This window comes from Salvelinus namaycush, chromosome 3 (genome assembly GCF_016432855.1).
Source record: "Salvelinus namaycush isolate Seneca chromosome 3, SaNama_1.0, whole genome shotgun sequence".
Lineage (NCBI taxonomy): Eukaryota > Metazoa > Chordata > Actinopteri > Salmoniformes > Salmonidae > Salvelinus > Salvelinus namaycush.
In genome coordinates this window covers 1,339,946-1,366,218 of record NC_052309.1, presented here as the reverse complement: position 1 = coordinate 1,366,218, position 26,273 = coordinate 1,339,946, and the positions used below count along the sequence as shown (strand labels likewise).

The 26,273-nt window shown below is 43.9% G+C and overlaps 2 protein-coding genes across 3 annotated transcripts; one reads left to right on the top strand and one right to left on the bottom strand.

Annotated features, from left to right (window-relative positions):
- On the bottom strand, window positions 1-10,178 carry LOC120044838. Its single transcript, XM_038989524.1, has 10 exons — window positions 10,136-10,178; window positions 9,473-9,594; window positions 9,292-9,347; window positions 8,554-9,172; window positions 8,255-8,308; window positions 7,563-7,641; window positions 6,957-7,164; window positions 4,872-4,970; window positions 1,751-1,959; window positions 1-965 (listed from the first exon to the last, which is right to left on the bottom strand). The coding sequence occupies exons 2-10, from the start codon at window positions 9,574-9,576 to the stop codon at window positions 831-833; spliced, it is 1,563 nt and encodes a 520-aa protein (XP_038845452.1). The 5' UTR covers window positions 9,577-9,594; window positions 10,136-10,178; the 3' UTR covers window positions 1-830.
- On the top strand, window positions 9,615-25,287 carry cfap70 (cilia and flagella associated protein 70). 2 transcript variants are annotated; one of them, XM_038989522.1, is made up of 27 exons: window positions 9,643-9,741; window positions 10,323-10,395; window positions 10,744-10,927; window positions 11,113-11,211; window positions 11,336-11,421; window positions 11,716-11,901; window positions 12,251-12,433; window positions 12,657-12,751; window positions 13,011-13,113; window positions 13,233-13,367; window positions 14,920-15,081; window positions 16,173-16,265; window positions 16,575-16,666; window positions 16,910-16,970; window positions 17,402-17,596; window positions 19,363-19,494; window positions 20,129-20,254; window positions 20,542-20,675; window positions 20,950-21,065; window positions 21,461-21,646; window positions 21,846-22,039; window positions 22,432-22,584; window positions 23,478-23,639; window positions 23,942-24,031; window positions 24,244-24,345; window positions 24,718-24,765; window positions 24,848-25,287. In XM_038989522.1, the coding sequence occupies exons 2-27, from the start codon at window positions 10,324-10,326 to the stop codon at window positions 24,926-24,928; spliced, it is 3,270 nt and encodes a 1,089-aa protein (XP_038845450.1). In that variant the 5' UTR covers window positions 9,643-9,741; window position 10,323; the 3' UTR covers window positions 24,929-25,287. The 2 variants fall into 2 exon arrangements, with proteins under 2 accessions (XP_038845451.1, XP_038845450.1); XM_038989523.1 differs by lacking the exon at window positions 10,323-10,395 and having other exon boundaries at window positions 9,615-9,741.
- Window positions 25,288-26,273: the final 986 nt, after the last annotated feature.

The following is a 26,273-nucleotide window of genomic DNA, read 5'->3' as shown; positions in this document are numbered from 1 at the left end:
ATTAAAACTTAACATGCATTAGATAGATAAGAGGGAATGTAGTCTGCATAACAAGTACTAATGTACTGTATGTAGTTTGTATAACAAGTACTAATGTACTGTATGAAGTCTGTACAACAAGTACTAATGTACTGTATGAAGTCTGTACAACAAGTACTAATGTACTGTATGTAGTCTGTATAACGAGTACTAATGTACTGTTTGTAGTCTATATAACAAGTACTAATGTACTGTATGTAGTCTGTATAACAAGTACTAATGTACTGCATGTAGGCTGTTTTTGATTTGAAAGGCGCGTCATGGGTATAGCGCCACCTGCTGACAAATATAAAATCACAGCATGTCAGTGACCCCAACTTAGTTGACCTACAACATTTTTACTTAATTTAATTATTAAACAAAAAGTATTACACATTTGTAGATGTAGACTACCGAATGGGAAACTTTTTCAATATCCATCAATTTGAATAATTTAATCTAATTATAAGAGTCTTACAATATACAAAAAGGAACAATGTAAAACCAAAATGCTCAATCACTCCAAATAAATACACAGATTGACATTCCCAAAACACAAAAATCTATCTTTTCAGAAGATTCTCCATCCTTCTTCCTCTGTTCTCGGTGTCCCTTCCTAAGACACTCATTGGTCTATTCTTCAATAGTATTTCTTGGTCGTGTTCATTAGGCACCAAATGGAAGAACACCGAATGAAACAGGGAGGGGACTTGTCCAATTAGAAACTTTCATTTTTGTTTTCTGCTGCATTGTGTGCCCTAATAAACATGACCCAGGTGATTTGGCCTGTTCAGTTGATTTGACCTGTTCCTTTAGTCAGGTTCTGTGTCCAGAACCAGAGTAGGAAACATCACCCCTCCCTCTCCAAGCAGGGAGTAGATGTCACGGAGCGCGGCGGGGTTGGGAAGTCCAGGAGCGGAGGGCATGACCATGGTGTCAGAGAGAGCCTGTCAGAGAAACAGAACACACACCAAAAGAGTGACTAATGCATACATACACACAGACCCAAAATCACTGTCTCCATACTGACCTTTGTGGAGAAATCAACTTTTTCCTTTTAACATAGCACAGGTGTGTAATGGCATGGCTTTTGGTAGAAATATGCAAAGGGTGTGTTATTAGCTACCTGATACAGGTGTGTGTGTATGAGACAGATGTGCCTCTTACCTGATGCAGAGGTGTGTGTGTGTGTGTGTGTGTGTGTGTGTGTGTGTGTGTGTGTGTGTGTGTGTGTGTGTGTGTGTGTGTGTGTGTGTGTGTATATGAGACAGACGTGCCTCTTACCTGATACAGGTGTGTGTATATGAGACAGATGTGTCTCTTACCTGATACAGGTGTGTGTATATGAGACAGATGTGCCTCTTACCTGATGCAGGTGTGTGTGTGTGTGTATATATATATATGAGACAGATGTGCCTCTTACCTGATACAGGTATGTGTATATGAGACAGATGGTGTGTGTGTATGAGACAGATGTGCCTCTTACCTGATACAGGTGTGTGTGTATGAGACAGATGTGTCTTTTACCTGATACAGGTGTGTGTATATGAGACAGATGTGCCTCTTACCTGATACAGGTGTGTGTATATGAGACAGATGTGCCTCTTACCTGATACAGGTGTGTGTATATGAGACAGATGTGTCTCTTACCTGATACAGGTGTGTGTATATGAGACAGATGTGTCTCTTACCTGATACAGGTGTGTGTATATGAGACAGATGTGTCTCTTACCTGATGCAGGTGCACCTCCTGCTGTAGCAGCTCCACTCGCAACCTCAGCCTCTCCACCTCCTGGAGCTCTGCCTGGCTGGTGTAGGTCAGGGTGGGGGGCAAGGGGGTCACCCCACTCAGGTCACCCCACTCGCCCTTACTTCTGACGGGGCAGAACGCGCCCGCTCCTTCCCCCTTCGGCCTCCTCCATCGATCCCATGCCTCCCGCTCTGGTCGGAAAAATTATGATTATTTTTAGAGTGAGAGGAGCGTGAGCAACCGAAGCCGAAAACGTTTGCGCCTCCTGTGTGCTTGCTGCTCCCTCAGCTTTAAATAGCAGGGACAAGCCAAGCATTGCGCGCCGTCAAGGATGGACTGACTGACGGCTTTAAAACCCCATCGTCACATTCACACAGGGGGACCTGAGAAGGAGCCTCACCGTCACACACACGAAGATCTCAAAAGGAGCCCAAGGAAACAAGAATAAATCCGGTGTTACTCTGACGGTTTCTATTTTCATTATCCATAAGTCAAGACAGTGAGGGGTTCAATTAGCTCGTTAGTGTGTGTCCGCGTGAAGATTGACTCTCAGGGAGCACATTTCTCCATTGGGGGATCGTGACCTGAGAATTAATCTGCTCATCATACTGTTGTCAGTTGACTCATGACAATGCTGCAACAAAAGCGTCACTGTACCATTCTATTGTTGGACATTTACACTGAATTGAATTGTCCCAAAATAAAATGCTGCATAATAATCAGACTACCAGAATATAGATTAGAGATCAATTATGAGAATGATACAGTTCCTTCAGAACGAATACCAGAATGTAGATTAGAGATAAAATAGGAACTGTATAATTGTTCTACAGAAAGTATTCACACCCCTTGACTTATTCCACATTTTGTTGTGTTACAGCCTGCATTTAAAATGGATGAAATTTAGATTTGTCACTGGCCTATATACACAATACCCCATAATGTAATTTTTTAAAATCGGAAATGTCTTTTGAGTCAATAAGTATTCAAATCCTTTGTTATGGCAAGATTCAAATCCTTTGTTATGGCAAGCCCAAATATGTTCTGGAGTAAACTTTTGCTGAACAAGTCACATAATACGTTGCATGGACTCACTATGTGTGCAATAATAGTGTTTAACATGATTGCTGGAGAGGAAGGAAACTGCTCAGGGATTTCACCATGAGGCGAATGGTGACTTTAAAACAGTTACAGAGTTTAATGGCTTTGATAGGAGAAAACTGAGGATGGATCAACAATAAAATGTAGTTAGTCCACAATACTAACCTAATTGACAGTGAAAATAAGAAAGCCTGTGCCTAATAAAATATTCCAAAACATGCATTCTGTTTGCAACAAGGCACTAAAGTAATACTGAAAAAAATGTGGCAAAGCAATTCACTTTTTTGTCCTGAATACAAAGTATTGTATTTGCCCCAAACATATTACTGAGTACATTTTCAAGCATAGTGGTGGCTGCATCATGTTATGGTTATGCATTTAATTTTTAAGGACGGGGGAGTTTTCAGGGAAAAAAGAAACAGAATGGAGCTAAGCACAGGCAAAATCCTAGAGGAAAACCTGCTTCAGTTTTGCTTTCCACTAGACACAGAGATTCATTCACATTTCAGCAGGACAATAACCTAAAACACAAGGCCAAATCTGGAGTTGCTTACCAAGAAGACAGTAAATGTTCTTGAGTGGCCGAGTTAGTTTTGACTTAAATCTACTTGGCAAGACCTGAAATGGTTATCTAGTAATGATCAACAACCAATATCACAGAGCTTGAAGAATTTTGAAAAAATAAAAATGGGAAAATGTTGCACAATCCAGATGTGGAAAGCTCTTAGAGACTTACCCAGAAAGACTCATAGCTGTAATCTATGGTAGAAAATTACAAGATTATGTTTTAATACTGTTTATGCATCGAATAGCTTTGATTAGTACTCTCTCATCTGTGTTTGTGTGATTGAGTTGGGCCTCTGGGGCTTAACACTGGCAATTGATTTAAAATGTCTTGGTGATAAAACCTACAGCCTGCATTCCATTGAATGATTAGTGTCTGTGAAATGCTGGCCTGTCTGCCAGGACCAGGTAAACCCTCCCTCCAGTTTCTCTCCCACACGCAGATGAACACCGGACTTCAGAAATTGTGATGAGTACCCAGTGTTCCATGTTGCATTAGTATCTGTGTGTTAAGGTGTGTGAAACTGAGAAGATAACTCTGTATAAACAAGCAGTAAATTACCTAGAGACAGAAACCTTGCGCAATGTACATTTGTGTCTGTTGCTTGATTACATAATGTATCTTTGTATAATTCTACACATCTGTTTGTCATGAACATTCAGGAGGATGTACTTTGCTATAAAGAGCTGTAACCCAAATCTGCTGGTGGGTTCTCAGTGATCACCTCTGGGTTTATTGTTGACCAGCTCCATTATTGTAATAATGAATAATAAAGTTTGATTGTTTTGAGGAAATCTAAGTCTCTCTCCATTGATTAGAAATATTTCACGACAAATCTGTGCCAAAGGTGCTTCTACAAAGTATTGGTACTCAGGGATGTGAATACTTAAGTACATGCAAATTAGATATTTCTTTGTGAGTGTCAGAGAAGGCCGGGGCCAGCCATGCAGCCAGTTGAGCCTCTCAATTTTAAGTGGGGACTCTGGCTTTGACTCTGGATAGTGTGTGTGTGTTCTGGAACATTCTGTCACAATCTGGCCCCTAGCCAGTCACCTTGGAGGCTTTGGGAGCACTAAAAACTGTCAGTTCTAAATAAAAGTCCCCCACATCAGCACCACACTGTCACAGTGAGATTGGTGAGAGGGGGAAAAGAGCTCAGCTTATAATTGTATTGGTTCAAGGTCGTGGAGAATATGTTGCATTATACTGTGAGATGCTATACAGGCTCATTCTGCTGCGTGAATCAATTGCAAAGGGTCACAATTTCACCACAAGTGAAGTCCCTGGAAAAGTCAGTAAAGGGAGTATTGGAGGGTAATATGCCTACTTTCCAAGACTGATTTTTAAAATGTGAACTAATTCTCAACATTTGATTAAAACATTGAGAGTGGAGATGTGTGTGTGCGTGAGTGTATAGAGTGAAGCAAGATGTAGTACCTTTTCTCAGCTGTCCAGCATGTTTACGGAGGTCTGCCACCATCTTGTCCAGGCCTTCCAGCATCAGCAAGGTCTCATGTTCCCTCTTCTGGCATGTTGCTTCACATAATAACGGAAAAAATATTCATAAATATAAATGTACAGTGCATTCGGAAAGTATTCAGACCCCTTAACTTTTTCCACATTTTGTTACGTTACAGTCTTATTCTCTAATTGATTAAATAAATGTTTTCCTCATCAATCTACACACAATACCCCATAATGACAAAGCGAAAAACAGTTTTCAGACATGTTTGGCAAATTATCTTTACATAAGAATTCAGACTCTTTGCTATCAGACTCTAAATTGAGTTCAGGTGCATCCTGTTCCCATTGATCATCCTTGAGATATTTCTACAACTTGATTGGAGTCTACCTGTGGTAAATTCAATTGAATGATAAAAAACACAAGCTGGCACACACCCAGAATAATAGTTTGTGTGGAGGTGCTGACTAACAGTGAATAAACTACAAACTATCAAAATAAAGAGAGTTGCACACTCCATGTGTAATCTCCTCAGGGTGGAAGGCACAGTGATGCCGAAACATTGGTAAATACCCATTAAATTGCTGGGAGAATACACATGGAGTGTGCGACTTTAATTTGATAGTTTAAATTGAATTGATAGGACATGGTTTGGAAAAGCACACACCTGTCTATATAAAGGTCCCACAGTTGACAGTACATATCAGAGCAAAAACCAAGTCATGAGGTCAAAGGAATTGTCCGTAGAGCTCCGAGACAGGATTGTGTTGAGGCACACATCTGGGAAAGGGTACCAAAGAATTACTGCAGCATTGAAGGTCCCCAAGAACACAGTGGCCTCCATCATTTTTAAATGGAAGTTTGGAACCACCAAGACTCTTCCTAGAGCTGGCCGCCCAGCCAAACTGAGCCATCGGGGGAGAAGGGCCTTGGTCAGGGAGGTGACCAAGAACCCGATGGTCACTGACAGAGCTCCAGAGTTCCTCTGTGGAGATGGGAGAACCTTCCAGAAGGACAACCATCTCTGCAGCACTCCACCATTCAGGCCTTTATGGTAGAGTGGCCAGATGAAAGCCACTCCTCAGTAAAAGGCACATGACAGCCCGCTAGGAGTTTGCCAAAAGGCACCTGAAGGACTCAGACCATGAGAAACAATTAACCCAATCGAACATCTCTGGAGAGACCTGAAAATAGCTGTGCAGCGACACTCCCTATCCAACCTGGCAGAGCTGCAGAGAAGAATGGGAGAATCTCCCAAAATACAGGTGTGCCAAGCTTGTAGCGTCATACCCAAGAAGACCCGAGGCTGTAATCGCTGCCAAAGGTCCTTCAACAAAGTACTGAGTAAAGGGTGTGAATACTTATGTAAATGTTATTTCATATTTCTTTTATAAATTTGCTAAAACATTCTAAAAACCTGTTTTTGCCTTGTCATTATAGGGTATTGTGTATAGATTGATGAGGGGGAAAAAAATAATTGAATCCATTTTAGAATAAGGCTGTAACGTAACAAAATGTGGGAAAAGTTAAGGGGTCTGAATACTTTCCGAATGCACTGTATGTATTACAGACATGAGCGAAGCATTATTATTACTACATTATTACACATTGACAAATAATTACTCTCTTCAGTATTTGGACATGAAATTAAACAAATGCAGTGATAAAGCGCAATGCAAATCAATCTCAAATGTATTGGTAATGGTGCTATAAAAAATGAAAAGGTTTTGCCGTATCTAATTGCTTTACATTACTCAGAAGTTACTGTAATTAATTGTTATCTGTAGCATAAAAACAGCTCTGTCAAATGATTGCTAATGGCTTCAGAATTAATAAGCTCAGCAGTTAATGAGGTCAGAGGACTAAGGGGTGATGAGCTGAAAAATAACACTGAACGTTCTTATTTCTAAGCTAATTAAATCCTTAGTTCTTGGATAAATGGACCCCTTCTCCACCCCCTATTGCTTTTCCTTCCAGACTCTTGTTTTCTCATCGCCCATACTTCTGTCATCTCCTACCAGTTCTCCATCCCTCCACTTCTGTAATTTCCTATTTCTTACTTATCCCTCCTTCCATCCCCCCTTCTGCATCTCCTCTGGCTGGGCTGGTACCTGGCTCAGTGCCAGAGGTTCTGAAGGTCTGGCCAGTCAGCAGCAGCAGCCGCTCGCTCTGGTAGCAATGACTCAGATCCGTGCAAAGCTGTGTCAGTCTGTCCACCTGAGCCCCGGTGTCGGCCGGTCTGCCACTGGTTGGACACTCTCTGGGGAACTGACCCATAAGGGGATGGGTCAAGGAGAACAAGCAGACAAGACTCTGTGAGATAATATTAGAAGACACACGTGTATGCACACATTTAATTTTCTGTGTGTGAATTCTAAAAATCTGGTGTGATATTTTGAGAAACGCTGGTAGACACTGAATTTGATGCCGTGCTAATTTCTCTCTCGTAGGCTGTGTGAACGAGTGGGAGTGAGAGAATTAGTAACGAGTTTATACTCGTTGAAATGAACAATTGATATCTCTACAGGTCCCATGTCACAAATAAGATATACTATTAAAACACTATTTAACTACTCATTAATGCCTAGACGTAAGCATGAGGGTGCATGAAATCAGGTTTAGCTATATGTGGGTGTTAAATGTTCAGTTCATCTGAGGAAGGATACAGTGGCTTTCACTCTCTCCGTGAAGTGACTCCTCTCCGCCACAGGTTTGGATTGTAGAGCCAGGACTTTGTCCCATAACCTGAGGGAAGAAAAAAAACTGAAAGGGTCAAATGAATGTCCCAGCCACCATACAAGTATACATCAGTGGAGGCTGCAGAGGGGAGGACAGCTCATAATAATGGCTGGAACAGAGCGAATGGAATCAAACCATGTGTTTGATGTATTTGATACCATTCCACTGATTCCATTACCACAAGCCAGTCCTCCCCAATTAAGGTGCCACCAACCTCCTGTTGTATACATGTATAGCCTACTTCTTGGTCCCCAAACAAACACAGCTCAACATCAATGAGTATGCAAAAGACATATAGAAGAAAAAAAACTATCACTTTTTGGACGTTTGTTGTGGATATCTAGCTAGCTGTTCCTGACAGAATCATAGGAATTTACCCTTTTAACACATAATACATTAGAGAAAATTCTGTATGCAATACAGAACACTGCATGGAAAATGTTACATGGAGGATGATATAGGTCAGACATTTCCTCCACAAAAGATACAATTAAATGTACAATATCAAACAAGATAATATAAATCATAAGACAGTTAAGTACATTCTTCTGTATATCAAATTATATATACATTAACTTAATTTCCTTTAGACTCAGACATTAGTTAGAATCTGGCTGACCTGCTTTGTTTGGTCCTTAGACTGATCCATTTAGTTAACCACTGTGTGGGAGCTCTGCCACAAAAACACAATCAAACATGTACAGTGTCATTAAACCACACTCAAACTACTTATTGTCACAACAGACTAGTCATATTATATCATAAAACGTTGAGTTGCTTCTAGCCAACTTCTTAACGATATCAGAACTGTACTTTGACGTTCCATTTTAATTGGCTATGTTGCTTCTGGAATAGGAATTTGACACCGTCACATACTTTGTTCACTAAGCAGTGGTCTAGTGTTGTCTTGCAGCCTACCCATTCTGTGGAGGTGAAATTACATGTGCTTTTGGCATCCCCTCCATGTGTGAAACAGACACCGTGTCCCCGTTAGGGGGCTGGAAGGAAGTGGCTGCAGCTGACAACCACCTGTGGGACACCTCAACCTGATGATGTGCTGATGAGGCCTGCGGTGATTGACCCTGATTATGTGACACAGGACCTGGAGGACCAGCCTGCTTCACTGCCTTCCCAGAGGACTGGGGTGGAAACTCCTTTGATGACACGACAGATCGTTTCTGGATCTGGACAGAGCTTCTGATCATGCTTGCCCTGCCTTGTCCTGAATGACCTACCGGATGACCCATCCTCCCCCTTCCACCCCTGTAGAGATGGGACGCAGAATACTTTCTGGACTCTTTTTTGTCCATCGTGATGGGTTTGGAGGTAGTTTTAATGCCATTTTTATTCCCTTTGGTGCCACCTGGGGTCAGAGCCCTTCCCTTTCCCTGTGTAGTGTCCATTGGTTCTTTCTTTGGTCCTGTACAGTTCTGAGGGTCTTTTTGGGGTGCTGTGCCAACGCGAACTCTGAGGGCCCTCTCCAGCAATCGATTCAGCAGTTCCATCTCCCGTCTCTCCTCCAGTTGGACATCTGGGTCTAAACAGAGAAAAAATATGCTGACAACATAGATATTAAAAACATTACCATATCCAGTTACTACTAGTAACTGGTACTGGGCTTCAGAGAAAATAACAGATTGTGGATCATCATAATACCCTTTTCAACATCATCTGTCAGTTCTATTTCCTTGCAGTCTTCCTGCTGTGGTCTCCTGGTGAATGATCAGATGGCCATCATGTTATAACATAGGCCTATCGAGTTACCTACTCATATAGAACAACTGTAGAACATTAGCTTAATAGATAGCAATGCACGTGGAAGTTTTACTGTACTTACAAAGAACGCAGTATCTCCCTGTATTGAAGGATGTGCTCGTTTATCTTGGTCTCCTCTACTTTGCACAACTTGATGGCTTCATCCACAAGGCTAAGCAGTGACATGATGCAGGCAGCCTGGCACTGTCATGCACAATAGATTAAAGTTCACAGTGACCATGCGCAAACAAAACAGCGCTACTATATCTGGGGTGTAATCATTAGTCCAAAACGTTTTGCATCGGACAACTTTTTACAGCGAAAACATTATGTTATATTGGACGTATTCAGGTAGGACCCTCTCCGTTTCGTTCCTAGTGAATAGACCCCTGCTCTAGCTTGTTAGGTAAATGAAAGCATAGGCACACTGCAAACGTAAATGCATCACATACACATTTGAATGCAGCATCTTGAGAAAGTGTGACACTTGCCAAACATCTGCATGCAACTTTAGGAAGCTGTCATATGTCTGTTGTTGTACTGACCCGCGAAAATAAAACTCGGAAGTTACGCTAGCTAACGTTAGCTAACTGGCAAAACAGAATAGATTTGCAAAGTCCAACCGACTGTGACAAAACCCATTCAAAATTGTCTGGCGTTCATACACAACGTCTACTATGTAGTCCTCTAAATACTGGACAACATACATATTACTCACGTAAAAAAAATAGCACACGCGACTTACGAGCAAATAAGTTAGCAAGCCACTCCACCAACTCCAACAACAATAACTCCAACTTCTCGCGATATTCAGACTCGCTACTATGGAAACGGGGACACTGATGTATTCACCTGCTGCAGTGCAGGGGGGTTGTTTATCCAGAACAATTAACAAACATTTGACTTCTACTCACTCTGATTTACAAAACCAGAATGGAACAATTTCGTGGTGCGAGAGACAAAGTAACACTCGTGAAAATAACAGTACTTCGTGGAAATAACCTGGTAAGCCTGCATCCCTATCTGGTTTCCAGTACGTTAGTAGCACTGGTAGAATAAGAACGGTCAGTTGTAGCAACTTGCATATATGGCTAACTTGGTGTTTTACATTCTTGGATTCTGGGGATCCACAGTTGTGCACTTTTTTTGTCCTAGCTCAGGAAGTACAACTGATTCAGTTAATCAAGAGTTTGATGACTAACTTAATGGATCAGGTGTGTTTGGCTATGACAAAAATGTGCACTCCCGGCTGTGACTGAGCTCTATTGATCAAATTCTGCTAACGTTCTGCTAACGTTAGTATTATAATAAACACACCCCTAACAAAATGGTGTCGCTGTTTTTCACTTCCAGAGGGGCAACAAGGCTGAGTGCATCCTGAACTATGTGAGGGCTGAGTTCAATGGCATCGTCCTGGGAGATTCCCAGAAGCTGGATGCTGCTGTGGATCAGGGCGTGGACTACAACTTCACCTGCAGCTTTGAGTGCTCAGATGCTGCCCACACATTAGATGACATGGCACACAAACCTGTCATATGTGAGTTACTACTAACTAATCCATTATTATGATGTGTGCTGCTTGTTTCAGATGTTCAAGCCACTATTTATCTTGACGATTGATCCATATCCTCATTGTACCGTGTCTCCCTCGTTCAGCCAGTTGTTCACCAATCCACGGTTGCTTACCAAATTAATCCTCTCTATTGTGTCATTGTCATTTAGTGACAGTGATTGAGGTCCTTCCCAAGGAGAAGAAGCAGAAGGAGGAGAAGACTGCAGTTATAGGTCAAGCTATAGTGGACTTGCTACCTCTCTTGCATGGTGAGAGACCAACACATTAGATCCAATCAAGTATCCATCTAACTTAATACCTTCCAGGGTCCCCCCAAAAAACTCACTCATGTTTGAAATGTAAATGTATTCCTCTCTCTCTCACCCTCAATAGGTCAGGTCAGCTTCTTCTCCACTGTGCTTCTTCATCCAACTCCTGGCTCACCTGCGGAGGCAGCCTCACAGGAGGGCAGCTGTAAAGTAGGAGTAAAAACCAACCAGCACGAGAAACTATGTGTGTGTGACTTTGTGTGTGTGTGACTTTGTGTGTGTGTGACTTTGTGTGTGTGTGACTTTGTGTGTGTGTGTGACTTTGTGTGTGTGTGTGTGACTGTGTGACTGTGTGACTGTGTGACTGTGTGACTGTGTGTGTGTGCGTGTGCGTGTGCGTGTGCGTGTGCGTGTGCGTGCGTGCGTGCGTGCGTGCGTGCGTGCGTGCGTGCGTGCGTGCTCTGTTTGTTTGTAATTGACATCCCTCCTCTGCCTGGCACCCAGCCATCTCTAGATGTGACCGTCTGTGTTCCTGAGCCTCTGTTATCCGGCGTCCAGCTGTCTGACTCCAACCTGCTGAAGGTTACTGTGGAGACAGCTTACTCTGTCCCGGAGGTGTGGAACCCTGTCTCTGGGTCTGGTCCTCCCTCCAGCTACGTGGCTGCCCTGCAGGTTCCCCTCACTGCAGAGGTGAGCGATAAGAGACCTATGTTGCCATCAGGGTTGGGGCCAATTCCATTTAAATTCAGTCAATACAGGAAGTAAAGTGAAATTCCTCTTCTTTTCATGCCATTTGGCAAATATTTGCTATTGAATAGAATGACAACTCTATAGGTTAGTTCACAATCACACTGGAATAGTACAGACCAATTCCCATACTAATGCACTAAAGCATTTTTACTGTGGAAATGTTGTCAACTTTGAACTATTGACAGTAATTCAAGGATACAATGCAGACACACAGATGAACCCACAATCCCTAATGTCATATGACATTTAACTGTAACTTGTTCCTGACACATTTCTTGTTTCCCCCCAGAAAGAGCAGGTGCTGATGTTCTCCAATGGGCTGCTGAAGGTGGGCGGGGAGAGTGAACCCATGGGAAGACCCAGAAAGTGGCCCCTGGGTCCCCTGTTGGCTCCTGGAGCTCAATTCATACCAGGTGTCTCCATGGAGGGAGAGCCCATTGAGATGGAGGATGGGGATCTCACCAGCATAGAGGTACTCTAGCCTACTTGTACTCTAGTATTATGGTTGGTATAACCATCTCTAGTACTGCCGCACAATCTCACCTTAATACCAAATGAATCAAATGTTTTTATTGTTCTGTCGTTTTTTCAATTATTGTCATTGAGTCATCGTTGTTTGCACTCTCAGTGGTTTGACCAATACATTCTGTGTAATGTATGGATCTCTTCCCCTCATCTCTTCCTGTGTTTTCCAGGACAGGGATTTCCGGAAAGAAGCGGAGACCAATAAGAAGAGAGTGAGCTGGGACACAGAGCGTCGTTGCTTTCTGGATGCAGATGGTGCAGCCTGGTGAGACAGATACACCACCTCACTGCCAACAATCTGCTTCTATTGAGCCTTGCTTTAAACACACAAATCTTGGATTTTATCTGTAACAAATATAAATAGAGAGGCTATGAAGCTACAGTATCCTCAATAAAGTTTTTCAAAATTGAATTGAAATAAGTTGGCCTATATAATGCACTGCTACCAAATTTCCCTTTGGGAACAATACCGTTTTATTGAATTGAATTGAATTCTCTAACCATGTTCTATCCTCCTCTCTCAGTCTGACCCATAGGATAGCAGAAAGCAGACTGTGGCCAGTAGAGGTCATGAGGTCACCACAGGTTGGAGCCACTAAGGGAGGGAAGGCTGGCAAAGACAAGGGAGTAAGACACTGAATTTCTCCTATACAGGATCTGATTAAATCACTCTTGGCCATTATTGTTAATATCCTTACTAATGTTTGTTTGAACTGCCTTTGTGTGTGTGTGTGTCTGTTCAACAGGGTGAGGATGAGACCCAACTCTCCTTCCATGGTGTGGCATACGTGGACATGGCGCCCCTGTTGTACCCCGGGGCGAGGCGTGTCCGTGGGGCATACCGGCTCTACCCCTTCTACGACTCTGACCTACTGGTCAAGGTGAAAGTAGCTTCGACTACAGCCATTCAAGGTTTCTTTAGAATATGGTGTAGTTGGGGCCTCCCAAGTGGCAGCGGTCTAAGGCACTGCATCCCAGTGTTGCGGTGTCACTACAGCCTGGGGTTCCATCTCATTACCGGCCGTGACCGGGAGTACAATAGGACGGCGAACAATTGGCCCAGCACCGTCCGGATTAGGGGAGGGTTTGGCCGGGGGGGCTTTACTTTTGCTCATCGCGCTCTAGCGACACCTTGTGGCGAGCCGGGCTTCTGCAGGCTGACTGCAGTTGTCAGTTGAACGGTGTTTCCACCGACACATTGGTGCAGCTGGCTTCCGGGTTAAGCGAGCAGGTATTAAGCGCAGTTTGGCGGATCATGTTTTCGGAAGACGCATGACTCGACCTTCGCCTCTCCGGAGCCCGTTGGGGAGTTGCCGTTATGAGACAAGATCGTAATCACGAAATTGGGGAGAAAAAATGGGGGGGGGGGGAATAAGAATATGGTGTTGACAGGTTTGGTATCGCAAGACTAAGGTGAGATGGTCTTGCAGTGGCAGGTGTGGAGGAACGGTCAATACTAATTTGTCACTCGTGATTATTACAGAACTGCTTTAGGTGTGTGTCTGTGTGTGTGAGAGAGACTGTGATATGAGTGGAGAAATGAAACAGACTTGCAGAACAGACTACCAGAACAGAGGCAGCCATGTTGACTAATTCATTCTGAGACACAGCAGTTGTCCAGATTATCATCCATTCTATTCTGTGCCAGGTTTCGTGTCCTTGTTGCTCTCTCTCTGTCTATTGGAGTTTTGTTTAAAGTATCATTCTGCTGAGGACATTTGGTTAGTTGTTTTGGTTTGTTTTTGTACATTTCCTATGTAGCTAGATAACCCTTTATTGCCCTTTAAAAAAAAATATATGATACCCTCAGGTGTCCTAAAATAGAGAATCAAAACACTTGATGGTCCATGTTATTACAATCTTAAAACAAATTGTTTGTGTTAGCGCAGTACATCTCATAACCATTAGGTTTCTAAGGGCTCTTAGCTTGTACATGAACAAATGTGGAAATATGAGATACATCCGTTAACCACAACACACCTTTGACACATCTTTTAGTATTTCACAGCTGTGCAGCACTGTATCTCTGCGGGGATGGTTTTTACTCATTGCCAATTGGCTTGTTGTGTCATAGTTTGGATTGTTAATGGGGTCTGCTGAGGGGAGGACGGCTCATAATAATGGCTGGAACGGAGCAAATGGAATGGCATCAAACACATGTGATGTGCTCTAATGCTGTCACGCTATCCCTGAGGTGCTGAACTTGAGTTTTTGCATTACCTTGGCAACATAGAACCAAACCATCCCCTGCTGAGTGATTATCTGGTGTTATTATGTGTGACCCGGGTCATGTTCATAAGGTGACAAGCGGACTGAAACAGGAGGGACGACTATGGACTTGGTCCAATAAGTTCCGTCATTTTCGTTTACTGTTGCAAAATGTTTTGTTACGGTGTGCCCTAATGAACACGACCCTTGTATTGTGTTTGACAGGCTAAGAGAAACATCAGTGTTCTGAGAGAGAGTATCAGGGCTCCGGCCACCCAGGGCCGAGGTAGGGCCCCCTCCTCCGTAGGCTCCTGCAAGGCGATCCCTAGTAAGCTGTTTGACGGCGGTCACAAGGGCGGGAAGGACACCAAGGAATCGCCCAAAAGGGTGAGCGACTGACTTACTGCCTTTTTGACCATGATGGGGCTCTGTGTCTCAGACAGTGGCTCTTTCTCAATTCATCATTCCTTGATGCCTAGCACCCTCTCTCCTTGCCTCTTTCTCAGAACACATTGGAGAACAAGGTGAGATGGGAGGGACCTTTGACCTTCTCCTCCAATATGGTTGAGTAGGAGACAAGGAGATAGGATGCAAGGAATCGAAGAAAAACGAATTGCAATAGAGCTAGGATATGACTTCTTTGTAAAAGGTCTCAATAGCATTCAGTGACATCCTGTTGATAGGCCAGCTGCAGTCTCCCACAGAGCATCTTAGATCAGAGACCCTGATTTCCTCTATGATTGAATTATGGGTCGGCAGCAACAGGACCGCTTCCCAAAGCAATTAGCCTTAATGGCAGCAGCTTGCCAGCGTCGTCAGAGCGGTGAATCATCTCGTTAGCTGTTAGCTCATCTGGCCCCTCGCTACACCCCCCCCACCCCCCGTGGCACAGCAGCTGAAAGATCGACGAACAAACACACCGACTCATGTGCATATGCACACATACATACACGTAAACATACACACACACATACACAGCCACCCCACCAACTAAGCATCTGTCATGGCCAGACAAATAACAGGCTCTTACACACAGGCATGCACCCACACACACATGTGCCTCCACAAGTGTGCACACACACGCTCACACACACACATGCATGCCCACGGATGCACACACACAAAGTGCACAAAGTACACATACATACACACACACAAGCATGCAAGCATGCACAGGTACATAAGTTGATCCACACAAACAACAACCTCTCATTCATGGTTCATACACAAGTGTTGCCTAGAAGTGTTGCCTACACATGCCCACATCCAACCAGAAAATAACTGTTTAATAACTGTTCTGAACTGTAGCATGGTTGAACCATGCAGTTGGTTTGCTAGTGTATATTTCCAAATTGGTCTTTTTGCAATGTCTCATGGCAATATTCTAACTTGTAAAGAGTGAACTAGAAGAGAAATATGCTGTGCTTGTTTGCCTTGATTGGTGGGAGAGAAGGACATGGTGATGTGTTTAATTTCAGCCCGGGACACAGGGGAAGTCAGCACCCATTGGCTCTGATAGTGTGACGCTGGTTGAAACTGAACAGCAGCAACAAGTGAACACAGAGGGTCAGGTGAGTTGGGGTTCGGTGAACCATTCAAAAAGATCAAATCTAGGGGTCATGTATACATTTACAATGTAGTCATTTAGCAGACTCTCTCTTATCCAGAGAGACTGACAGGAGCAATTAGAGTAAGTGCCTTGCTCAAGGGCACATCCACAGATTTTTCACATAGTCAAACCAGCGACCTTTCTGTTACTGGCCCAACGCTCCTAACTGCTAGGCTACCTGCCACCCTCTATAAGTAGTACCTATCATCTCTGTGTACCATTTCCAGTGTATCTATTGCATGTGGCAAATGAACTTGAACCTTGAACTTAGATGTATGCAGATTCCAGAACCTACATCATCATTGAAATCGCTCTTGAGAAGTCACTGGTGCCAAAGAGATCACCGGAAGAGTTAGCCAAAAGGTAACGTAATGTTTGTTCAACTTTAATTAAATATATGGAGTGGCCTCAAAGATAAACATGTAAGTCTGAAGTAATTGAGTGGAAGTACTGCAGTAATATAGATTGGAATGGGAAGAAAAATGGATGGTTTGTTTGAATAGATGTTGTAGTAGCAGTTGTAGTAACGTTGTAGCAATATCCTAGTAATGTTGTTGTAACATTGTTTTATGGTTTACTACGTTTTCTCTACATTTCTGTTGAAAGGGTGATGGAGCTGATACCTCCCAGAGCTCCTTTGCCTCGCAGACCTGCTGGAGCAGAGAGAGTAAACTACCACACACACACACACACACACACACACACACACACACACACACACACACACACACACACACACACTTCTCTCTCTCTCTCTCTCTCTCCTCTCTCTCTCTCCTCTCTCTCCTCTCTCTCCTCTCTCTCTCTCAAGTAACATGGTCTGATGCTAGACTTGTGAACACAGTCAAAGGTAGTAGCCTGCTAAAGTAAGTAGAGGCATAAAATGCCAGTGGTTTCCGGTGATGATAGCTGCTGTCTCCTGCGGTCCAGCACATCTCAAACCAACGTCACACTTAACCTTATAACGGGCTCTGGGAAATGCAAATCGTTACCAAATGTCATAATTGTTTGAAAACAAGTCTATTTTTAGCATTACTTATCCCTTCCTTCCTTGCGGCTTTGCTTCCCTACTTCCTTCCTTCTATCCTGCTGTACCAGGCTGTGCAGGAGTACCAGGCCCAGATAGCCAGTGTGGCAGGCCAGGTGTTGGAGCAGTACCAGCAGCTGTTCGGGCCTGCCTTCCTGCCCGGAGAGAAGCCTCTGGACCCAACCAGCCAGGAGCAGCGCAAGACCAAGCTCCTGGGAGAACTCAACTATTCTGGGAAGTACTTTGCTTTCAAGGAGCAGATTAAGGTGAGAAAGGGCTGGGTCGCATTCATTGGGCACCAAAAAAAATGACTGAAACAGGCAGAGAATACCTGAACTTAAGAAACAGTTGTTTTTGTTTTCTGTTGCAAAACCTTTTGCTACGGTGTACACTTATGAGTATGATCCTGGTTAGGGGAGTGGGTAAAGGATAATGTTGAGAATGACAGTTGCATGAGGGCTCAATAGCTGCTTTTGGACAGCGGGGTCAGGGCTAACCAGTAGCCAGCTGGTGCTTATCTCCTAAATTCTGGTTAACAAGCCAGTCTGCTTGTTCTTCTCATCTGAGGTCGGTTCCTTACAATGTATTATAGATTTAGTGAAAGATCAATTGGATCCCAAATATTCTGATGCCAGATCTGTTTGTGCAGTCTTTCCAAGTTTGACCAGCGTAGCTCTGTCGTCCCTTTTTAAGTCTTTTTGAGAAGACAATTCAATGCTGTCTGATACATATGTTTCCCCTTGTATGTTATTCATAAACAACTGTTTTTCATAGAATAGACCCGAAGCATACTTCCAAAGTTGTGGCAAAATGGCTTAAGGACAACAAAGTCAAGGTATTGGAGTGGCCATCACAAAGCCCTGACCTCAATCCTATAGGACATTTGTGGGCAGAGCTGAAAAAGCGTGTGCGAGCAAGGAGGCTTACAAACCTGACTCAGTTACACCAGCTCTGTCAGGAGGAATGGGGCAAAATTCACCCAATTTATTGTTGGAAGCTTGTGGAAGGCTACCCATGACATTTGACCCAAGTTAAACAATTTAAAGGCAATGCTACCAAATACTAATTGAGTGTATGTAAACTTCTGACCAACTGTGAATGTGATGAAAGAAATAAAAGCTGAAATAAATCATTCTCTCTACTATTATTCTGACATTTCACATTCTTAAAATAGTGGAGATCCTAACTGACCTAAGACAGGGAATTTTTACTAGGATTAAATGTCAGGAATTGTGAAACTGAGTTTAAATGTATTTGGCTAAGGTGTATCTAAACTTCCGATTTCAACTGTAAATCTGTGGTGATGTTTTTTCTACCATGTTAGGGTCAGTACTCTGTGGTGATGTTTCTGATGCCATGTCATAGCCAGTACTCTGTGCGGATGTTTCTGCTGCCATGTCATGGCCAGTACTCTGTGCTGATGTTTCTGCTACCATGTCAGGGTCAATACTCTGTGCTGATGTTTCTGCTGCCATGTCATGGCCAGTACTCTGTGCTGATGTTTCTGCTACCATGTCATAGCCAGTACTCTGTGCTGATGTTTCTGCTACCATGTCATAGCCAGTACTCTGTGGTGATGTTTCTGCTGCCATGTCAGGGTCAATACTCTGTGCTGATGTTTCTGCTGCCATGTCATGGCCAGTACTCTGTGCTGATGTTTCTGATGCCATGTCATAGCCAGTACTCTGTGGTGATGTTTCTGCTACCATGTCATAGCCAGTACTCTGTGGGGATGTTTCTGCTACCATGTCATAGCCAGTACTCTGTGGGGATGTTTCTGCTGCCATGTCATAGCCAGTACTCTGTGCTGATGTTTCTGCTGCCATGTCATGGCCAGTACTCTGTGCTGATGTTTCTGCTACCATGTCAGGGTCAATACTCTGTGCTGATGTTTCTGCTGCCATGTCATGGCCAGTACTCTGTGCTGATGTTTCTGATGCCATGTCATAGCCAGTACTCTGTGGTGATGTTTCTGCTACCATGTCATAGCCAGTACTCTGTGGTGATGTTCCTTCTACTATGTCATGGCCAGTACTCTGTGGTGCGTATCGTGAGGGAGAAGATGCTGCGGACCGAGGCCTTCTCAGATCCTGAGCAGCTGCAGGCCTTCCTCAGCCAGCTCTATGTGTTCCTGGTGGACGAGATGCACGTCGCCCTCAACAAGGCAAGACACACACACAAACACACATCCTTGCTCACCCTTCCCAGTCCCACCATACATACATTTACATGACCAGTTCTTTCTTTCCATGGATTTCAACCTATTCCGTTCTTCCCTTCTCCCTTCCCTTATGTAGTCTCGTAAACCCGACCACGGGCAAAAACAGTGACTAGGATCTGGTTTCAATGATGGACTCTTTTGGTATAGAGGAACTACGTCACTGCCACTACTTTATCTGCTTTAATAAAATACTAAATAGTAGCTAGCAGGATGGAGATGACAGAGGTTATTGTGTGCATTTGACAAATGGCTAGTTTGCATCATCTATCTTAACTAAAACCACTGCAAAGGTTTTGCCTGTAAACTTTGGTTTTGAATGGTGACGTTCTGGCATGGCTGCCTTGTGATTTGTTGGGAGAGTCCCCAGATGTGTTGTTTTTTTCACATAGGCAGTGACGTAGTTCCTCTCTACCAAAAAAGTCCATCATTGAAACCAGCCCCTAGTCACTGTGTTGCCTGGGTTGGGTGTTCATAACTCTCCCTTATGGGGCCCTGTTTGTAACATGCTATATTTGGTGAAATGTGCAAAAAATTTACAAAAAAATACCAAACGGCCTTGCCCTTCTTCTCTCTCCAGACGTTGTCAGTGGATGCCCAGGAGACTCAGCCTCGCCCCCTGGTGGACTGTGCCCAGCTCGTCCACTTTGCCAAGGAGGCCCAGCTCAACGGAGACTACCAGCTAGCTGCCCAGTACTACCAGGAGGTAACAGAGTGTTGGAGGGGATCATTTTGGGCAAGGCAAAGTGCTTCTTAATCACATTCTGAGTAGTTACACACTGTCTGTCTGCACCACACACCTTGTGCTGCAATCACTAGAGTGCCTGTGACAAAGCTATTGAATGTTTTCAACCATTGGACCTTTAGTTGTGACGGGAGGGATAAAATATCATAACAACGGACATTTCTAAGTATGGTTTTAGTTAGTTCAGAAAGGGATGTTCTAACCCTGTTAGTGGGCTTGGTTTGTTTGTGATGGTTCTCCCCCTGCAGCAGCTGACTCGTGACCGTAGCGACCCAGCCCACTGGTTTGACTACGGGGTGTTGTACATGCTGACGGCTGACTACCAGAAGGCTGAGGAGTGCTTCCACTACGCTGTGTCCATGGAGCAAACACACCTGCCCAGGTAATAAAGAAGGGGATAGTAACCTGGTTCAGCATTCAGTCTGGTTTAACCAGACTAGGGGAATAGAGGTCCATACTTAAAACTTACATCCAGTGGAACCAGGAACTTGTCATTTGCATGTATACCTCTCATGGGATGAGGGCCCTCCTACAAGCCCTTTCTGGGGGTTTTCACCCCTGCACAATTTTATTTTATTATTTTATGTATTTTTCTTTTATGAGTAAATAAATGAATTACAGAGTCTAACTGAATGATATTCTTTGTCTGTCTGCAGTTTGCTTATGTGTGGTATCCTGGCAGAGATGGATGGACGCCTTGAGGAGGCAGAGACATTCTTTGAAGGAGCCACATGTGTGGACCCGGCCAATGTGGTGGCCTGGACTCTGTTTGGTAAGAGATGAGAGCCAGGGAGGGAGATGCTAGCCTGGTCCCAGATAGTGTATGTTTGTAACAACAACCCTAGGGTTGGCTCTACAGCACAAAGTGATCTAGGACCAGGCTGGAAACGCCTCTATCAAACACAAACAGATACCTCTTACTTTAATTTGTCAGTGAACATCATCTAATCCCAAGAATTCAATACAAAGAAACAAGGACACGCCATAATAATTTAGTAATCATTTATACGGTGTTACAATACTGGAATAATGTGTTGTAATAGAGCTGTTTGACTTTAGAAATATTGGTGTCGATTCTAATTCTTCAATTTTGAATCAATTGCGAGTCAGTTCCAAAAAATTTGCCATCCAATGGTGGTGACCATATTATCTGTGGTCACTGGTCAGGCCTGTTCTATGAGGGCCAGGAGAACTCCATCCAGACAGAGATGGCCTTCCTGGAGGCCACCAAGCAGCAGAGGGCAGCCCTGGTGGTCACCCCACCCTGCAGGGTGGAGACAAGGGTGGAGTCACCAGACCTGGGGGAGGAGGAGCAGGAGGTGGCTAACTGTGAGTCGCTAACCATCAAGCCAGGTGAGCACTGAAGTGTAGCAGATGCAGTATCGCTAGCTGGTTAGCCGAGCGACAAATCGAGCATCGTGCGGTGGCGCCACCCTGCTTGAGACTAGACGTATTGTCAGCCTTGTTCAACCAAGACCATGCTTTGTGAGTGTGAGGTGTTGTTGTGCAAGAGGTCAAACTAATTTCTGTGATCTACTTTTTTTGGCTGTAGATGTGGATGGAGACACAGAAGCCAGTGTGGTGACCGGGTCTCAGAGCTGCCAGGGCAGCATGCCTGGGGAGGGATACAAGGGAGGTGCTGAGGCTGAACCTAGTGCCATGCGACACTTAGCAACCCCCACCAGACTAAACACCACCATCTATATGGAGACAGTGCAGTTCCTGCTGCAGAACAATGCACTACAGGTCAGCAACATGAGCATACACACACACACACACACAGCTACTAGACACACATGCTGTATAGAAGACTATGGATGTGTATACACTAAACCATGGCCCAATCCAACAGAAGATAATGAGTGAAAAACACATACAGTATGTTAGACTGGTGAGCTACTATAGCTCTGTATAATAATATCTCTCTCACACTGTCTTCATGCTTATCACTCTTTAATTTGGCCAATATTCTGATATGAGATCTGTGCATCAGTCCAGACACATATTTGTCAGCCTTCCCTCTGTGTTCTGTGTTTGCTACAGATGGTAGATGATAAAAAGAGACTCTGCACGGTGATCCATGTGGTTTATTGTGCGTATGTTTCTAATCTTGTCCAATTCTGACCCTTTGTCCACAGATGGCCCAGAGAGCGCTGGCCCAGGAGCTCTTGTGTCCAGAGGGGGGTCTGAGCAGCTCCTACCACCTGGCCCTGGCCCGCCTGCGGCTGCTCAGGGCAGAGTACGGCAGCGCCGAGTCCAGCCTGAAGGAGGCACTCAACGACAGTTTTCAGGTAGAGCCAACAGACGTTTCCAGCCCAATTCCCAGACACAAATTAAGCCTGGTCCAGGAGTAAAAAGCATTCTCAATGGAGATTCTCAATTGAAAGAGCTTATTAGTTCAGAACTAGGCTGAATCTGTGTCTGAGAAGCTGGCCCTTCAAGTTCAACTTTCAACTTTATTGTTTCAAAGGAAATTGGTTTTGCAGCAATTTGATGATAATCTGATGCTTCTAAATGGTTTATATATTATTCCATACAGGAATCAAATGTCTAACACATTAGTGTGATCCCTGCAGGAATTGAACCCACAACCTTGGTGTTATTAAAACCATGCTCTAACTAAGTGATCTATACAGGACCTGATTGCTATATTGTATATTCTGGGCACGTATAGGACCCAGATGTATATTCTGGACACGTATAGGACCCAGATGTGTATATTCTGGACACGTATAGGGTCCAGATGTGTGTATTCTGGACACGTATAGGGTCCAGATGTGTGTATTCTGGACACGTATAGGGTCCAGATGTGTGTATTCTGGACACGTATAGGGTCCAGATGTGTGTATTCTGGACACGTATAGGGTCCAGATGTGTGTATTCTGGACACGTATAGGACCCAGATGTGTGTATTCTGGACACGTATAGGACCCAGATGTGTATATTCTGGACACGTATAGGACCCAGATGTGTATATTCTGGACACGTATAGGGTCCAGATGTGTGTATTCTGGACACGTATAGGGTCCAGATGTGTGTATTCTGGACACGTATAGGACCCAGATGTGTGTATTCTGGACACGTATAGGACCCAGATGTGTGTATTCTGGACACGTATGGGACCCAGATGTGTGTATTCTGGACACGTATAGGACCCAGATGTGTGTATTTTGGACATGTATAGGACCCAGATGTATGGGCGTTGTTTGGGCACATACACCACCTGACTGGGGAGTTTGGGAAGGCCCAGGAGTGTTACGAGAGGACCCTGGACTTTGTGACGGATGCCACAGACACACACCCCATCTACCTGCGCCTGGGATCCATCTACCTGCAGGAAGGGGAGGTGAGATGGACAGGGGGTGGGGGTCACACACACCTGAGAACAATGTATTTACTACTGGGGAATATTCAGGAGTTGGTAGTTGTTTTGGTGGAAACTGAACAATACATTATTCTAAAAATATTAAAGTTACCCACTAATTAACTCCCTGTAATTAAGTCCCTAGGAGTGTGTGAGATTCATTGTTTTTGGTCTGTTAGTTTGACTCTGCACCTCGTCCACCAATTAGGTGTATGTCTCCAGCTCCTACCTACCGATGTGTGCCAACATGATTGAAATTAACACTTTATGTATTAACACTTAAGTTTCAGAGGGCGAAAACGACTTACCTGCGCGCCTGCAAGAGCTCCCCCTCCTGCCTCACCTGGCTGGGATTAGGGATCGCCTGTTACCGGGTAAAAATACAATTTCTACTCTTCCCAAGCTCCTCTAGAAATGATACTGCTCTTTTTGATTATGTATCAAGGATATATTTGTGTGTATGTGCATTTTTATTATTTATTTAACCTTTTATTTAACCAGGCTAGTTAGGAATTAGGAATACGTTCTTAGTTGCTGTGTGTGTGTGTGTGTGTGTGTGTGTGTGTGTGTGTGTGCCCACACACAGCTAGGGGAGCTGACTGAAGCAGAGGATGCACTGACAGAGGCCAACATCCTGAACAACGGGAACGCGGAGGTGTGGGGTTACCTGTCTCTAGTTTGTTTGCAGGTGAGCATCCAGTCCATAGAAATAGAATCCATAAAACGGTTCTCCCAATTCAAGTCAATGATGGCCAGCCAGATTGCCAGAGTTTGAGATTTCAAACCCTTTCTATGGATTGTGTTTCTATGATCCAAACCTTATGATGTCACCACCATAGAATTACATATCGAATGAAAGGATCTCTGTTGTTACATCTTGTTATGTGGGACTGAGTGCTATAGTATATACACAGTACAGTATATAGTGTGTGTAGAAGGGGGCCAGAAGAGAATTGGCTCCTTTAGGGCCGTGTACTGGGGTTTTTGACACAAACAAAGAGTTCAGGTGAAATCCATGTGTATTAACCCTCAAGTGTGTGTGTGTGGTTGTGTGTTTCAGACGGGCCGAAGACTTGAGGCAGAGCAGTCCTACAAATACGCCCTGAAGGTTGTTCCTCTCTGAATTGTTTCAAAACAATGTTATTGATATGTATATGCATTTAATGAAGTAATTGACTTTTATTTCACAGTTGAACTTCCAGAAAGAGGCAGTTCTTCGTGAGATCAAGGCACTCCAAGATCATGTTGGCTTTGGAAATCCATGTTTCTGAAGAACAACTGCCGGCACCATCAAGGATTTAGATTAAAAAACAAAGATGAATTGTAATTCTGGTTGGTAAATACCTAATGGTTGGCATCGCAAAGTGACTGAATTGTGGAAGGAATTACACATCAATGACATCAATGAGACACTTGTCTCCATCTTCAGCTATATCTGATTAAAAGTTGTTACTTTTGCATAATGTAGGATATAATATTGTGACACAACAAAGATGTGCAGATCCAGAGAGAGTATCTGTCCAAAGGTGGAAAAAGTACTAATTTGTCATACTTGAATTAAAGTAAAGAAACCTTGATGATAATGACTAAAGTGAAAGTCACCCAGTAAAATATTGCTTTAGTAAAAGTCTACAAGTATCTGGTTTTAAATGTACTTAAGTATCAACAGTTTAAGTAAATGCTATAAATCTAATTCCTTATATTAAGCAAACCAGATGGCACAATTCTTAGGACAGCCAGGGGCACATCAACAATCAGACCCCATTCGCCACAATCGCAATAACGCTTGAGTAATGTACAGTTTATAAGCTACTTCCTACTGCATATAGTATATTGTATTTGTCCAATGTGCCGAATACAACAGGTAGACCTTACTGTGAGATGCTTACTTACAAGCCCTTAACCAACAATGCAGTTTTAAGAAAATACAACAAAAAGTAAGAGATAAGAATAACAAATGATTAAAGAGCAGCAGTAAATAACAATATTTACTCAATTTGCTATATACAGGGGGTACCGGTGTCCAGGTAATTGAGGTAATATGTACATGTTGGTAGAGTTATTAAAGTGACTATGCATAGATAATAACAGAGAGTAGCAGCAGTGTTCCAGAGGAGGAGGGGGGGGGGGGGGGGGGGGGGGGGCAATGCAAATAGTCTGGGTAGCCATTTGATTAGCTGTTCAGGAGTCTTATGGCTTGGGGGTAGAAGCTATTTAGGAGCCTCTTGGACCTAGACTTGGCGCTCCGGTACCGCTTGCCGTGCGGTAGCAGAGAGAACAGTCTATGACTAGGGTGGCTGGAGTCTTTGACAATTTTTTGGGCCTTCCTCTGACACCGCCTGGTATAGAGGTCCAGGAAGCCTGGACCCGGTGATGTACTGGGCCGTACGCACTACCCTCTGTAGTGCCTTGCGGTCGGAGGCCGAGCAGTTGCCATACCAGGCAGTAATGCAACCCGTCAGGATGCTCTCGATGGTGCAGCTGTAAAACATTTTGAGGATCTGAGGACCCATGCCAAATCTTTTCAGTCTCCTTAGGGGGATTAGGTTTTGTCATGCCCTCTTCACGACTGTCTTGGTCTGCTTGGACCATGTTAGTTTGATGGTGATGTGGACG